Source organism: Mesoplodon densirostris, chromosome 6, assembly GCF_025265405.1.
Source record: "Mesoplodon densirostris isolate mMesDen1 chromosome 6, mMesDen1 primary haplotype, whole genome shotgun sequence".
Taxonomy (NCBI): Eukaryota; Metazoa; Chordata; class Mammalia; order Artiodactyla; family Ziphiidae; genus Mesoplodon; species Mesoplodon densirostris.
Window position 1 is genome coordinate 75,717,933 of NC_082666.1, and position 16,965 is coordinate 75,734,897.

The window sequence follows — 16,965 nt, forward strand, 5'->3', positions numbered from 1 at the left end:
CTGTGATGAAGATGAAGTCAGTGTGTGAAGTGCTTAGAAAAGCGTCTGGCATATAATAAGACCTACCTGTGATAGTTCACACTTGTGTGCCATTCATTCTGCACTAGGCACTGATGTAATCCCTCTACATGTATGAATTCAGTTAATGTCAATCAGCTCCATAGAACAGACGCTATTACTATTTTCATTTTGCAGAGGGATGAGATGAAAAGATCTTTCTCAAAGTCACTCAGCAAGTGGAAGAGCAGGGAACCGACCCCAGGCCACTCACCTGGGAGCGCAGGTTTACACCCACTACACTATCACAGCTCAACATCAAGTTCTCGGATAGGCACTGGGGTTAACAGGAGTCAGCTGTCGTTTACTCTGATGATGATGGTACTTTCCTGGGCTTTAATTACACACAAGACTTTTGGGCAACGATTGAAATGGAGGGTATTTGAAAGCCATCAGACAGATAACGTATTTGTTATCAATTCTGGTGACAAGGCAATATTATGCTCAAAAACTGATGTTAAGGGCTTCCCTGGTGGCGCAGTGGTTGAGAGTCCACCTGCCGATGCAGGGGACACGGGTTCGTGCCGCAGTCCGGGAAGATCCCACATGCCACGGAGCGGCTGGGCCCGTGAGCCATGGCCACTGAGCCTGCGCGTCCAGAGCCTGTGCTCCGCAACGGAGAGGCCACAGCAGTGAGAGGCCCGCGTACCTCAAAAAAACCAAAAACCAAAAACCAAAAAACAAAAAACTGATGTTAAGAAAAAAATTACCTCTTCTACCAAATTTCAAAAAAAAATCAAAATCCTCCTACCTGTAAACTTATTGTAAACAGGATTTTCCAAGATTCTGATCTCATTTGAAGTCAATTAACCATATATTTTACGCAAAGAAATTACATGATTCTCTACCAAAGGTAACAATAATAGATGTTACCTATATGAAAGTCACATCTGAATAAATGGACTGACAACAGGGAAAATTGTTTCCCAAGAATCACCATGATTTTGTTTTCTGGGAAGTGAGTATCTTCAAAATGTTAGAGCAGAGCATATGGTCAGCTCTTCTATATGAATGAGAACTGTGTAAACAAAGAGCAAAGGGTCAAATAATACCCTATCACTGTCATCTAACCTTCTTAAACTTTGATGAAATAAAATCCAAAATAGAACTGGAATATCCCCGAGTAGTGAGGGCAGGGGCCGTGTTTCGTGATCTCATTTCCAGGACTTTTTGGGGAAGAGGAGAAGGTTGAAAATCTCAGGCGGATGTGAATCTTAATTTGGTTTTGAAGATGAATGCAAATAAAAGTTCATCCTAAATCTCCAAAGAGACATTGCTTGTTACACTATGGAAATAACAGGAGTTTCATCTAAATATAATTCCATCATTTGATACTGAGGGCTAATGCTGACACCTGTAAACACATCGATGAACCCACTGTAGAAACTCAACCCTAAGCAGCTATTCACATATTCACACTACAGAGATTTCCCCATTGTTTTTCCGCTTGACAAGACTTGCTTCAAAAGAAAGAACTTTGCCTTATTCATCTTTTTATCCCACTGCTCAGCACACAGTAGATGATCAAGAAATGTGGATCGGACTTACTTTTGTGACTTGATCCAGTCTCATATATGGAAACAATTAAAATGCTCCTGAATGGAGGCATTTCAATGATTATTATTTTTACAAATGGAAAAACTGAGGCCTCCTGAGGTCACATGACTCGCCCACAGTCACTGAGCTGACCCGGGCAGTCTGGGTCCAGAGCCTTCACTCTTCACCTCTTCTTAAGCAGTCGATTTTGTTCCACTGCAGCCCTTTAACTGGCTTAGTCCCCACATGGCTTTTCAAAGCCTCTGGTCAAACCAGTTCAAAATCTATCTACATGTAGGTGACAGTACCACCGTAGTCATGCTGCACATCTTGATAGATCTGAGTCATGTTACTTGTAAGAGAAGTCCAGAATTAGGGCATCTCTCCCTAACCAGGAACAGCCATGATCATCATAATCCCATCCACATTTTAAGAAAGCAATTTACCCTTCCTCCGGCAAAGAGGGCTGCAAAGTTCGACATTCCTTCGGCGTGAACACCACGTCCAAGTCGTCTTCGGAGAAGTCTCCCAGCTCTTGGGCAAGCTCCACATCCAGGCTGTTCAGGTGTGTCATCAGAAGTCCTTCAAAGTCCACTGGCTCCACCGGGTCATAAAACTGAGGCTGGGGGCAGGGAAAGGAAAAAGAGGTTCCCACACGGTTTAGGGTAAAAGCACTAAGGCGACAGGAGATGTGTGCCCTGTCCTCCCTCTCCCCCCAGTAAGTGCTTTGCTCTTCATGCACAACTAAGTGGGGCTGTCTTTAGAGAAGCTGTCAAACACAGAAGTGGTCATATGCAGAGGAAAAGAAACACAGCATGGAAAGTCAACTCAGACCACAGTGAGTAATTAAAATCACACCCCAAGGTAGAATTTTTCTCTGCTTAATTGCATCTTGATGAGGATTCCTGAGAAGATCCAAGATGAGATCACAAGGCTTTGCTGCATTTTTATAATTTCTTATGCAAAAGCTCTCTGAGGCCGCGTTTACCCAAATACAGTGAAGCGGCGAATCGGAGGCAATTTTCTAGAAAATCAGGCAAACTCGACAGTCCTTCTGTCTGAGTATTTAGGTACAGTGCTTTCTTTGGCCTGAGTTATCCTATACATTGATTCTTGAAGGCACTTCATTTGTAATCACAGCCCACAGTGAACCAGGCTGGGTGGCTGGGACACTCCAAGGCAGTGATTTCCAGACGCTGCTGCACTGCCTGGTGCCGGCTGGGAAGAATTTTCACTGACTGCAGTTAAATGAGCAAACTAAGGGCAACTGGCTGAGTTTTCATAAGGCTAAATGTACTTGCTTGAAAAGGATTGCCTTTTTTTTTTCTCTTCAATTATTACCTTCCATAGTGGGGGTATAAAAGAAATGATAGAAGTAGGTGGTAATTTAAAAAATAATTTTCCTCTGGTGCAAGTTGGCAATTCAACAAATATATTTTTCTAGCTTGTGAAGTCCACATAGACTTAGGAAACCACTGCCTTAAGGGAGTAAAAGAATCACTTAGATCAAGTTGACATGTGTAGTAGTGGTAGTAGTAGTAGTAATAATAACAATAACAACAACAATAATAATAATAATAACAGCAGCTCTGTGGTGTTCATTTATGGCAGACTATTTGGAGCCATCAGTCCAACAAACACCCCAGACTCTTGGCTTGTACTGCCTCGCTCTGAAACAAGGACAGATCCAAAGGAAATGCTGACAAAACCGGTTTTTCATCACCCTGAAACCATACACCAGGCTAGATGTAAGGCTCCAGGTTAGAAAAGAGGAAAAAAGTGCCATGGAAGAGACAAGAAGATTAGAGAAGGTAAGTGTGGCTCGCCCTGTCTCCTCCCACCTTTGTGTCCCTGGCAGTGGTAGAGACCTGAGTGACACATGAAAGAGTGAGGACGAAGCTGAGAAGTGAGCAAACATGCCCTCTTTGTCTGAGATTCTTGAAGTGGCTGGCTTACATAATGCCCTATGCCAGCAGGACCAAAAGGGGCAGAAGAGAAGGCAGCAGGACATCCTTCAGTAGGAGAGAGCACAGGCACTCCCCTGGTTCCCCAAGGCTCCCACAAAGTGTGACCGAGGACAAGGAAGTTTCTTTCCCTGGGTTCTGACTGGGGACCTGGAAGTCAGCTAAGGAGAGGACCACAGTCCTTAGAGGGGCCTCTCAAAATGAAGCAGCTGGGACCATCAGGGGCTCAGAGAACCGCAGATCAGGCTATGCAGAAGCCAGGTGGGGACAGTTTGCAAAAAAGACATTGTTGACCTCTACCAGAGGGAACAACAGGCATTATCCATGCACAGAACAAAAAAAAAATCTACTGCAGACTTAACATAAGACCAACCCCGAAGGAGAAAGTGGACTTTCCAGTCCTTATCACAACACGGCACAGAGGTCAGGGGCAGGGACTGAAATGGCTTCAACTCGAAATGAAGAGATGGCACTGTTTGCATACTCAACCTTGTTACTGGAAAGTTTATACCCTTGAACTAAAAACTGTTAAGCACTCTATGTGCCAAGAAGTTGTGCTAGGTCATTCTAGACATTATCCCATTTAATCCTCACCAGAACTCTGTAAAGTACACTCTTTTATTACCCTCATTTTACAGATGAGGACTTTGAAGCCTAGAGATTTAATAATTTGCCCATGTTTACATAGCTGGGAAGCAGCCCATCTGGAATTCAAACCTAGGCAGGCTCCTAATTTTGTTTTCTCTTGCAGGCTTTCCAGGGAATCTGGATTTCCAAAAATAATTAAACACAAGGCAGCGGTAAGCGTGTTTAGAAGAGAGTAAAATAAATCCATCTGCCACCACGCACAAGTTCCACTCTGAACTTCTCATGAGATTGGCTTCTCAAAGTAGTAATAGTGAAGTAATTAACTGATTAAAGTGATCCTAAACGTAAATTTATCATGAAGAATATCAATTATTCAAGCAGAGGCATCGAAAAGATATACTGAAAAATTATATTGAAGCACATTTGAAACAATGTGACACCAGCACTAATAACGATTGGGTTGGCCAAAAAGTTCCTTTGGGTTTTTCTGTAACATCTTAATGGAAAAAAACCCAAAGGAACTTTTTGGCCAACCAATAGTAGATAGAAGCTTCCACAGAGAAATGGCATTTGTGTGAAATCATCAGAGAGAAAAAAATTTAGGTCCAGACAAAGTATTATACTTATCATGTCCCTAAAATTCAAAGCCACAAGGGATAAGAAAAACCTGGCTGATACTGCCACCTGTTACCTACAGGACAGGCTGCTGAAGAGCCGGGGTGGGGGCAAAGGATAGCTGACTGCATTTTTGAACTTCATCAGCAAGTTCAATTACTTGCTGAATATCCACTAAATGCAAGTCACTGAGTTGGCCCTTAGGGATAAAGATGAATACAGGAAGCTGCTCTCATGCCTCTTTCCCCAGACCTTGAGCCAACTGTGAGACGGGGAAGCTTGCCACCTTCTCACATACAAAATAATGCTATCTTTGGAGGGGGGAGCTATGACAAAGAATACAGTGTCATCACTGAGCACTAACTGTGCAGCAATGTGCCAAAAGCAATAAACACAGCTGATCATAAAGTCATAAACTCTTACAGTCTGAATCTACTTCAGGACTGAATAGACGATAAGAATAAGCCATAATGATAGAATTCTTGAGTATCATTCTAGCACTACACATAAGCTGGCATTTAATAACGAGTCACCACTACGCTTTCTATGCTGAAACTAACAAGGGAGGAAACTGTTCATTCCAAAAGAGATGTAAACTAGTCCTGCTGTTGGCAAGTGGGTGGAGAGGCCAACTACTGTTATCTAGGCCTCCAAGCAAGTTGTTCCTCTTGCATATTCAAATAACCAGGAACCAAAAGAGATTTCTGTTCTCTAAACTATCTGAAGTCAATCTCAAGAGTAGGTTTTATTATTAAGCAATTAACACACATTTAGGGGTAAACAAATATTGAAGAGATTTACAGTGGTTGTGCATTTCATTGGGGGCTGAAGTTTGGGAATGGGGCCAGAGGGGGATGTTCTGAGGTCAGAACATCCCTTGGGCTCTTGGGAACATAAAAGCCAAATGTGAAAATTTACTATTTCTGTTTTCTCTGCTACTGAATTATATGTGGTCTCCTAGTTAGTGGAGACTCAAGACTAGTTTAAATGGTATGATCCAAAGTAATTTCAAGGTCATCTTATACAAGGAATTATCACATCATGTCTATCATTTGTTAAAATAATATAAGAAAAAACCCTAAATAATCAAAATAAAAACAAACAAAAAAAACCCATTTTTAAAAACAAAACAACTTAAGACTGTACATTATCCTAAATCAGGCTTTGATTGTGATGGCTCTATAATGTGTCAACTTGGCTCAGCAGAGCTACATTCCTCCAAAATCCCTTCCTAGTATTCTTCCAGTCGTGGTTGGCTACCGGGGTTTTCTCTTGCCAGAACTGGAGGACAGAAGGGAGACTGCAGCTATTCTGTAGCATACACACACCTACTGATACAATCAAACACTAATTTAGGTGTGATGTGATATTACCAATGTAATTAAAGTCTCTAACCAGTTGACTTTAAGATAATCAAAAGGGAGATTAGCCTGGGTGGCCTGACTTAATCAGTTGGATGTCTTTTCAAAGAGAGTGGAGGCTCTCTGGAAGTTCAGGGCTCCAGGCTTCAGCTCATGCCCGTGGAGTTCCAGCTTGCTGTGATCTTGCCTTCCTGAATGCCCCGTGGACTTCAGGCTTGCTTAGCCACCACCAGTGGGTAAACCAATTCCCTGTAATCAATTCCTTAATAAACATGAAGATGCATCTCCTACCAGTTCCACTGTTCTGGTTGAATCTAGAATAATACACCAACTTTCACTCATTCAACAAGTACTCGCTGGGGTCCTAAGCAGTCCATCACTAGGCCAAGGAGACATAGTCAATGACCTCAATCAATTTTCAACACTCCTCTAGTGAAGATTCGTGCAGTCTTTCTTTCTAGCTATTTTCTTCAGATGTCTGATCAACAGAAGACTAGAAATACACAAAAAGTATAAATACTCTAAAAGCTTAAATTATTCAGAGACAAATATTCATTTTTAATAAAGAGGGTTGAAGATTTTCCTTGTCCCCTAATGCACATCAAGGGCTAGTTCTCCTGACACGGGGTAGGATTCAATTTGTTTTGAAGCTGAAAATTTCTACAGCATCAGAACCATGTCTGTTTAAAATTAATCTATGTAGCCTTAGCACAGCATAGTATGCTGTCATCACACTGATAGATGATTAAAATAACAAATCTGGACAATATTTCACAAATAAGGATACTGAAAAACAGAGAAGTTAAATAACTTGGTCCAAATCACACAGGTAATCACAAAAGACCTGGGTTCTTTGTTACAACACTGGGGAAGCTTCATGCCGCTTTGGGTGGGGCTAGGGGAAGAGGCATGATGCTTCCAAATGCCCTGGCCTTGTACCCTCATGCATGTTTATCCCTGTGGTGGATGGTCCTCAAATCAACTTGGCTGTTCATGAGAGACGGGTCTTGGTCAAAGTCACCCAACACTTCCATGTTGCCAAAAATTCAGTGGCTGTTGCTCATTCCTGGTTTATCTATAGCACTGGACAGTTAATCACTCTTTCCTTCTTGAAACACTTTCTTCACATGGAGAGGGACCAACTGTCCTAGTGTGTCCCAATCTCTGAAAGTCCATGTACCAGGAAACCCCTCAGTCCAGCAAACTGGAACAGACACTTGGTCACTCTACCTTTGGGACATGACTTTTCCTAGGTTCTCCTTCTCCTTTGCAGAGCCCTAGGGTTCAGTCCTAAAAGAGCTTCCCTCCCCAGTCTGAATTTACTCCCATACGATCTCATCTATGCCCATGACTTTAAATACCCTCTTTTTCTTTCTTTTTAAAATTATTGCTATATATCTGTAGCCTCTACCTTTGCCCTGATATTCAGGTTGATTTTTCCAATTACATCTCAGCATTGCACCTTGGTGATCTAACAGGCCTCTCAAACATGACAAATTCAAAATTACTTAACTTTCCTGCCGATCTGCTCTTCCCATATTTTCCAGGTCTGTGCATCTCAGCAAGTGGCGATTCCACTCCACCAGCTGCCAGGGCAAAATCTTTGGAGTCAATGTTGATTTCTCTCTTTTTCTTACATCCTGCATATTATCTATCAGAAAATCCTATCCATTTAACTTCTGAAATAGATCCAGAATCCAACCACTTCTCACCTTTTCTACTGCCACCACCCTATTCCAAAGCACCACCATTGTTTTGTTGAGTTACTGTGACAATTTCCTAACTGCCCTCCCCACCCCGGTCTATTCTTCACTTAGCAGCCAGAGTGATCTTTATAAAAAGAACCCTATAAGCTACCTTTATAATAAAAATTCAGATGGTGCTGAGCCTGTGCTTCCAGTGACTTCCCATCTTAATCCAAGTAAGAGCCAAAGTTCTTCCATGGCCTCTGAGGCCTATGACCCAGCCTTGATTCCTCTTCGATCTCATCTCCTGTTGCCCACTCTGCTCAGCTCACTGTCTGCATCCTTACTGTTTCTGGAGCATGCCATATGCTCTTGTTCTGGGGACTTTTCTCTTGCTGTTCCTTCTAAATCAAATATTCTTCCTTCAAATACCTGTTAAGTTCATTCAGAATTCTTCCCAAGTGTCTCCTTTCCAGCCCTCCAAGCCTGCACAGACCACTCAGTCTAAAATAGTGCTCTCTTCTGTGTCACTCTCTATTCCCTATCCACGTTTCATTCTTCAAAGCACTTACTACCCCTTGAGATAGTCTACATTCACTTATTTGTCTACGTCTCATTCTAGAATGTAAGCTCATGAAGATAGACACTTTGTTACATTCACTACTGTATCCCCAGCTCCTAGAGCAATTCCTGGCACAGAGTGAGACCCAATACATGTTTCCTGAATAAATGAATATGTAAAGCAATCCTCCTGGCTCTCTACTATCTTTAAGTAAACAGAGCAGAAGGCAGTAAAGTTCTTCTGGCTTCAATATTTCAAAGTACTTCATGGCTTAGATGAAGGAATACTTCCCTGTTTCAACCAATGGCAATCTTCCACTGATGCCACTGCATGGAAGACACTGACATGCCATAATGGACATCAATCTAATCTTACCAAGACTGATTTGATTCCTCCGCTTTACAGTGACAGTAATGAAATTCATGCTCTGCGTGCAGGGTGGCACTCTTTCATTTTGCCTTCCACTGTGAATTTGCATGAAAATTGTAATGAAGTCTTCATTTTCCATCATGTCCCCTCCAGTGAAATCAATGAAACCTAAGGATAGTCCAACTTCTTTGAAAGATGAAGCACAAAAGAAAAATAAAAAAGACCACGTTTATCAAGTGATCCACCATTTAGATCATCCTTAGTGGTTAAAAAAAAAAAGGTTGCTTTTATTGCAGAGAAGCTTAAACATGAAACAAAAAAGAATGCTTTCTAAGGTATGAGACCTTCTTTTTTCTTTCCCCTGTAGCTGTTATATACAAACATGTCGTGTAACCATAGTGTTTTGATTTATATCCAGGATGTGGCTTTCTACATCCTTCTCTTCAGCCAGAGCTGTTATGATCCAGCTGATTCATTCCATTTTACTTCAAAGTTTTTCTATTCTCACTTTTAAAAATAACACTTTTCCTCTATAAAAATGTAAGTTAAGTTATTAACCATGCACACAGTATCTCAAATCCTTTCTAACTTAGGGCAAAGAAGACCTACCTTTCTTCTCTTGTACGCTTTACTCTCCTTTCTACTTTGAATAATCAGAAAAATAGTTTTACTATTTTACAGTTTCATCTTAATGAAGACAACTAATATATAGTTGTTTGCCTTTATAGATGATTGGCATCAGAGGGGGTCTGGCCAACCTATTCACATAGCTGTGGCGATGGAGAATTCCAAGGCCAATGGGTGATGCACAGGTGATTCTATTCACAAGCCCCTCTTTGGCACTGGCCACAAAGCACTCTGATGGGTGTATTAGGAGTGTCAAAAAGACCCAGGGCAAGTCTGTAATCATTGCATTTTGTTTTATAAAACCAACTCTAAATGGTGAATCCTCTTCATTTTCAAAAATGCAAAATTTTAAAATATTTTATCTACTTTGAAAATGCATGTTTACACAATCACCACAGCTAACATTTACAATTAGGGTTAAAAAAACAAAAACCCAGTAACACCACACATACACACATGCACACACACATACCCACAAAATCAAACGCAACCTTCCTCTCATTTGATTTATCAGATTTATGACAGAATCCGCTATATTTATATAAAACTATATTCACAGGATTAGCAAGTAGTCCTCGCTTACTACATTTTCTGAAATTCAGAGCAACCAGGACAAAAAAAGAAACTTTACCTTTCTTATGTTCCTCCTCCTGTTTGGACTACTTCTATCTATCAACATATAGGTTCTTTAAATGATCCTCAACCTGGACCACATGTTAAAGTCCCATGGAACTTTAAAATACTGACACCGGGACCCCAACCCTAGGGATTTTGATGTAATTGTTCTATGATAGACCACAGGGATGTTTCTAATGGTCTCAGGTGATTCTAATGAGAGCCAGATCTGAGAACCTTCCTCTAAATCTTCTCAGCCTCCCCCTTTAAGCCTTTACCTCCTATTTTATCTTGGATCTTTCTCTCCTCTGAACACCTACCACACCCAAAGCCAGCATGGATTCTCTGTATTATCTGCCTTCCCAAATGTATCATAAGGCCCTTAAGAGGCAAAACCATCTCCTACTCATCTTCTTGAAATCTCCTACAGTGTCTCCATAGTGCCCAATAAACAGACAGCAACATTAGCCTCTATGCACACAGCATCTACTTTATCCTTCTTTATTAACCCTAATAGGGGTAGCATTGCTATGCCCATAGTGCACATGAAGAAACTGAAGCCTTGGGCTTCCCTGGTGGTGCAGTGGTTGAGAGTCTGCCTGCCGATGCAGGGGACACGGGTTCGTGCCCTGGTCCAGGAGGATCCCACATACCGCAGAGCGGCTAGGCCCGTGAGCCATGGCCACTGAGCCTGCGCGTCCGGAGCCTGTGCTCCGCAACGGGAGAGGCCACAACAGTGAGAGGCCCGCGTACCGCAAAGAAAAAAAAAAAGAAACTGAAGTCTTCATCAAGGTTACTTAACTTGCCCCAAATTATGTAACTAATTAAGTGACAGTTATGCTCCACCCCAGATCCATCTGACTGCAAGTTCCAGCCTCTTGCAAAACAACAACAAGGTATAATTGATTGGGTTTTAAATAACTTGGTGCCAATTTCCAAAAAGCACATGAAAAGATGCTCAACACTGCTAATTATTAGAAAAATTCAAATCAAAACTACAATGAGGGGCCTCCCTGGTGGCGCAAGTGGTTGAGAGTCCGCCTGCCGATGCAGGGGATACGGGTTCGTGCCCCGGTCTGGGAGGATCCCATATGCCGCGGAGCGGCTGGGCCCGTGAGCCATGGCCGCTGAGCCTGCGCGTCCGGAGCCTGCGCGTCCGGAGCCTGTGCTCCGCAACGGGGGAGGCCACAGCAGTGAGAGGCCCGCATACTGAAAAAAGAAAAAAAAAAAAAAAAAAAAAACTACAATGAGGTTTCACCTCACATTGGTCAGAAAGACCATCATCAAAACGTCTACAAACAGTAAATGCTGGAGAGGGTGTGGAGAAAAGGGAACCCTCCTACACTGTTGTTGGGAAAGTAAATTGGTGCAGCCACTATGGAGAACAGTATGGAGGTTCCTTAAGAAACTAAAAATAGAGCTACCATACAACCCAGCAATCCCACCACTGGGCATATATCCGGAGAAAACCATACTTCAAAAAGATACAAGCACCCCAATGTTCACTGCATCACAATTTACAATAACCAAGACATGGAAGCAACTTAAATGTCCATCAACAGATGAATGGATAAAGAAGATGTGGTACATATATACAATGGAATACTATTCAGCCATAAAATGAATGAAATAATGCCATTTGCAGCGACATGGATGGACCCAGAGATTATCATACTAAGTGAAGTAAGTCAGAGAAAGGCAAATATCCTATGATATCACTTATATGTGGAATCTTAAAAAATGATACAAATGAACTTATTTACAAATCAGAAACAGACTCACAGACTTCGGAAACAAACTTATGGTTACTAAAGGGGAAAGGGGGTGGGGGGGACAAATGAGGAGTTTGGGATTAACAGATACACACTACTATATATAAAATAGAAAGTCAACAAGGACCTACTGTATACCACAGGAAACTCTGCTCAATATGCTTTAATAACCTATATGGGAAAAGAATCTGAAAAAGAATGAATATATGTATATATGTAACGGAATCTCTTTGCTGTACACCTGAAACTAGCACAGCATTGTAAATCAACTCTACTCACATATAAAATAAAAATTAAATTAAAATAAATAAATAACGTGGTGACAATTAAGTACTTTTAAAAATTAAATATTTATATCAGCATGTAGGGTTGTTGAAATGGTGGTTCTATAAACAAAGGTAAGGGAAATAAAGGTCAAAACGCACTTAATCAAAATTTCCAATTGTCTAAAATCGTACAATGAACAGTCTATGGCTTCTCATTTAAGAAAGTTTTTTTAAAGGTGCTTCAGGGTGAGAGTCTTTAGGTGATAAACTACTCCTCTGCCTTGCCAGAAATGAATCTTCCTGAAATGTCCCATTATCTTTCTATGAAACAAAATAATGTTTTTAAGGGAAAGGGAAATCACCATGTAAGTGGATGATTTTTTGTTGGAGGAACCTTCATTCGGGAAGATGACTCAAGGGAAAGAACAGCTACTTCATTCTGACATTACAACAAGACCAGCAGGTAAACATTAGGGTGCTGGGATTTCCTGAGCAGTCCTTGCATTTAAAAAACAAAAGAGGAATCAAATGCAGACTTTTGCTCCCTCATATGCCACCTGCTCTTCAGGCAGTTAACAAGAAGAAGCAGGGGGCTTCCCTGGTGGTGCAGTGGTTGAGAGTCTGCCTACCGATGCAGCGGACACGGGTTCGTGCCCCGGTCCGCGAAGATCCCACATGCCGCGGAGCGGCTGGGCCCGTGAGCCATGGCTGCTGAGCTTGCGCGTCCGGAGCCTGTGCCCCGCAACGGGAGAGGCCACAACAGTGAGAGGCCCGCAAAAAAAAAAAAAAAAAAAGAAGCAGGGTCAGCACACTGTGCTGAAGCTGGGGTAGAGGTCTGGGGGAAAACATTCAGGAGACTAAACTGGAATTAACCAGGAGAAATACATTTTAAAGGCTATTTATTTGCAAATAGAACCGGGTAGAAATTATGACAGGACCACATGATTCATGTATAGTTAAACATTTTTGCTATTTCTTTGACATATTCTATTAGAAGTTAAGCCACATGTTAACTCTACCACCTAGCTAATGAAGTAATTCATCCAAATTCACTTTTGTCAAAACCTGATGACGCAGCATAACTACCAAAAGAACGCCTGCAAAAATAAGAAACAATTTTAAAAATTTGTGACTTTAAATAGAAAAGATTTCTCCTGAACAAATTTCAGGCTGCAGCTGGTATGTAGCTAAGGGGTTAAAGCCTGTGAGTTAAACTTCTTTAAAGCCTCTTAATAGTGAGGGCCACACTATTTCTCCAGACAACTACTGCAGAAAGCTGCAGTCTAAATTTACAAAGAAGCAAAGCACCAAACCCCACCTCCCCCACCTTGTTTAAGATTTTAAAATGTATCTAGTCACTTTTTTTTTTTTTTTTTTTTTGCAGTATGCGGGCCTCTCACTGTTGTGGCCTCTCCCGTTGCGGAGCACAGGCTCCGGACGCGCAGGCTCAGCGGCCATGGCTCACGGGCCCAGCCGCTCCGCGGCACGTGGGATCCTCCCGGACCGGGGCATGAACCCGCATCCCCTGCACCGGCAGGCGGACTCTCAACCACTGCGCCACCAGGGAAGCCCTCCAGTCACTTTTTAACTGCATTTTGCATATTTTGGAAGACAATTTGAGTCAGAAATTTAAAAACAAATTTTTTATGGTTTTCAATGAAATCTATACCAGCACCACATGAAACCAAAAAGCATATCTAATTTATCTTGGATTAAAGCATATCTAATACATCTGAAAGCACGGACATTATGTCCTTGGTGTGCTTTTATTATAATCTGTGACTCTGAAACAGACAGGAAAAGTACAAATAAAAAGGGCAGTTGAACAAGCCACCGAAGTCATAAGTAGATTTTTTAAAGAACTGTCATCGAAAGTTACCTCTTGCAGTAAAAGGTGCTATACATTTTTTAGTACTACTATTTCATCAGTGACACAACACACAAATTATCCTACTGAAAGAACCACAAATCACTCCAGTAAACATACCTTTAAAAGATACACAGTTACACGGCGTGGAAACTGTTACAGGAGACAAAATGGCGGCTACAGGAAACCGAGTGGAAGGTTACAAAATTTCTAAGAGCAGAAGTGGTTTTGAAGTAATAAGTGAGAAAGAAAAAATAACTAACCTCCTTAAGATAACCACGAGAATGAGCAAGAAAGTGGGGCTGTGCTGTGAGGGGAAGTGAGTACAGTGGAGGCTGCAGCTCTTTCACAAAGGAAGTGAAGACTCACTTCTGTTTTTATAAACTATCTCATTTAAGTCAGATTTAACCCACCGGGCACACGCCTAGCATTTAGTCCTCAAATAACATAACATATGTATACACACTCAACAACTGGCGTTAATATAAAAATGTAGGCAATTTTCAACTTAAAAGGGGGAGTGTGTTTTAAAAATGAAGGTTTGTACTGTCTGATTCCATGGACGTGAAGTTCCAGAGAAGGCAAAATTATGATGACAGAAGTGTATCGGTGATTGCCTAGGGCTGCTGGCTGAGGGTTGGGAGAGGAGACCCACTGCAAAGGGGCATGACGGGGCTTTTTTGGGGTAAAGAAAGAGTTCTATATCTTGACTGAGTACAGGTTAACTATAACTTGGCCAAATTCCTCAAACACCTACAAACACCTACAAATGAGTGAAATTTTATTGTATGTAAATTACACTTCCAAAAAAATTATTTAAAAAGCTTAAGGTTCATAACTTGACTTTTCAGATTTGGGAATACATTTTTTTCCAATAAAAGCATGTCACAAATGGTTTTAAGCTTCCAGGCTAATCCTTCACCTCCCCAAAATATGAATCATAATTTGGGTGAAATCAAATAGCCTGGAAGTCCACTGAATCCAGAGACTTCAGAATCAGAGTCCCTGGAGATCCATTTTGTATTCCCAGCCCTAGTGGACGGAGGGAGAGAGGGGGATTGATGTCAAAAAGCAGTGCAGAGCCAGGAACTGGTGGTTGGTGATGTAAGGTATCGGTGGGAAAATCTAAGACTCAGGAAGCAAAAGTATACGCTGGGCACTTCTGCCCTTGACCATTCTCTAAGCAAACCTGTAACTCATACTTACTAGTTGAAGAGAGGGGAAGCCAGAGGTACTTATGCTTTGTCGATGGTACTGGCCAAGGTTTGGTGGGAGGGTAAACTGTTTCCTTATTTCCGCAGAAGAATACCTTGGGTTAAAACAGAAAAATCTAAATGAAGTGGTTATTTTAAAACATCATCACAATTATAGATACAATCTTTGATAGCATGTTATAAAACTTATTCCTTAGCCGGGTGACTGGCAGAACTGACTAAAATGTCCTCAGTGGCCTGTGGGTAGATACTAGAGCTTTTGGGTGATAATATACACTCTTGAGAAGTTCACAGAAGCCAGGACTCCTGCAGTTATGGCTCTTGCCCAATACTGGAAGGATGACAGCATGAGGAGGAAGAAGAGTTTGCAGCCCAAGGAAAAAATCCAGGACACTTGGCTCTTTCTTCCCAGGCCATTCAAAGGCATTTTCTCCACATGAGGACATCTGGCCTCTGATGAGAGTCCTTTAAACCCCCAAGCCGTCATCTTGAACCAGTCACTCTCCTTTCAAGCAGTTGAGCCCTATGGTCGCTGCCTGCTTTCACAGAAAATGCCAGTGACCTGTTATATGAACACTTCCACCTCCCCACAGGCACCTGAGATGCTACCTGGAGTTCCAAGGACTGTATTTGTTCCAAACCACTCCTAGTGAGTGATCCTTTGAGTCAGCCACAGTGACACTGCTGAGCCCTCAGACAACATCCCTGTAGCCGGGAACCGAGCAGAGGAGAGTCGCTCTTCACTGTCCACGCACACCTGCTGGCAGGAGTTACCGACAAGTGATATCCCGGATTATGAGCAGGTTGACTTTTGTGCGCTCACTTGTTGGTCATTGGTTTGTAACCCAGAACACATTTTCTCATTAAGTCAGTCTTTGGTGTCTGGATTCTTAGCCTAGTTCACAAAAGTGTACTTAAACCACAATGAGGCCACTATAGAAAATAACTAGAAACTGGCATTATTGAGTATAAAATGAGACCCTATTTGAAACATGCTGCATGTCCAACAGAGATATACACATTTTTAAAATTATAACTTAAAATATTTAAATATTATAAATAAATCTTATTATATTTTCTCCATTATAAAGTATGCTAGGGAATAATTATTAATTTTTCTGCGTGAGGTTTCTGCCATGACCTGCTTGGCTCCCAATCTTAGTAAATGTGGTGCATCTAGAGAGGCAGGAAACCTGTCCTGGCCCCACCCGTGGCATCCATTCTCCCAACCCAGGAGCACCTCAATCTCCTTTCAGGATTGGCACACTCAGGTTGTACAGGTATAACCACAAATCAAAGGGACGGGCACATAACCCAACGTAAGACACTTCTCTCTCCTTTCCAGGATCCTGAATGATGAATGGATATTAGAAAGGAAGAAAATGGCTGGAGCACAGTCTTGTCAGCAGTGGCCCCTTACACTATGAGGCAATGAGATGTGAACCCCCAGAGAAGTTATAGCAGCCCGTAGTAATTGTACTCCTCCATTTCCCGAAGTATTTTCTTTCTCTGTTTTTTTAAAGTATGAGAAAATACTAGGATAAGGAGTAAGTAGTCTATTATCCATCAAGGAAATGCAAATCAAAATCACAATGAGATACCACTTCACAACCACTAGGGTGGATAAACCAAAAAAAGATGGGCAGTAATGAGTCCTGGTGAGGACATGAAGAAATTGAAGCAGTCATACATTGTTGGTGGGAATGTAAAATTGTGTACCTGCTTTGGAAAACAGTCTGGCAGTTCCTCAGAAAGGTAAACATAGAGCTCCCATATAGCCCAGCAAACCCACTCCTAGGTTTAAATCCAAGAAAAAGGAAAACATACTTCCACACAAAGCTTATACATAAATGCTCATAGCAGCATT

The 16,965-nt window shown here is 41.7% G+C and overlaps 1 protein-coding gene across 1 annotated transcript in view; it reads right to left on the reverse strand.

Moving 5' to 3' along the window:
* Positions 1-16,965, reverse strand: part of DOCK8 (dedicator of cytokinesis 8) — a 231,738-nt gene that overhangs the window by 159,177 nt on the left and 55,596 nt on the right. The window contains exons 2-3 of the mRNA XM_060102256.1: positions 15,091-15,193; positions 2,040-2,215 (exon numbers count right to left, since the gene is read on the reverse strand). Coding sequence (XP_059958239.1) covers positions 2,040-2,215; positions 15,091-15,193 — 279 coding nt within the window. The remainder of the gene's footprint in view (positions 1-2,039; positions 2,216-15,090; positions 15,194-16,965) is intronic.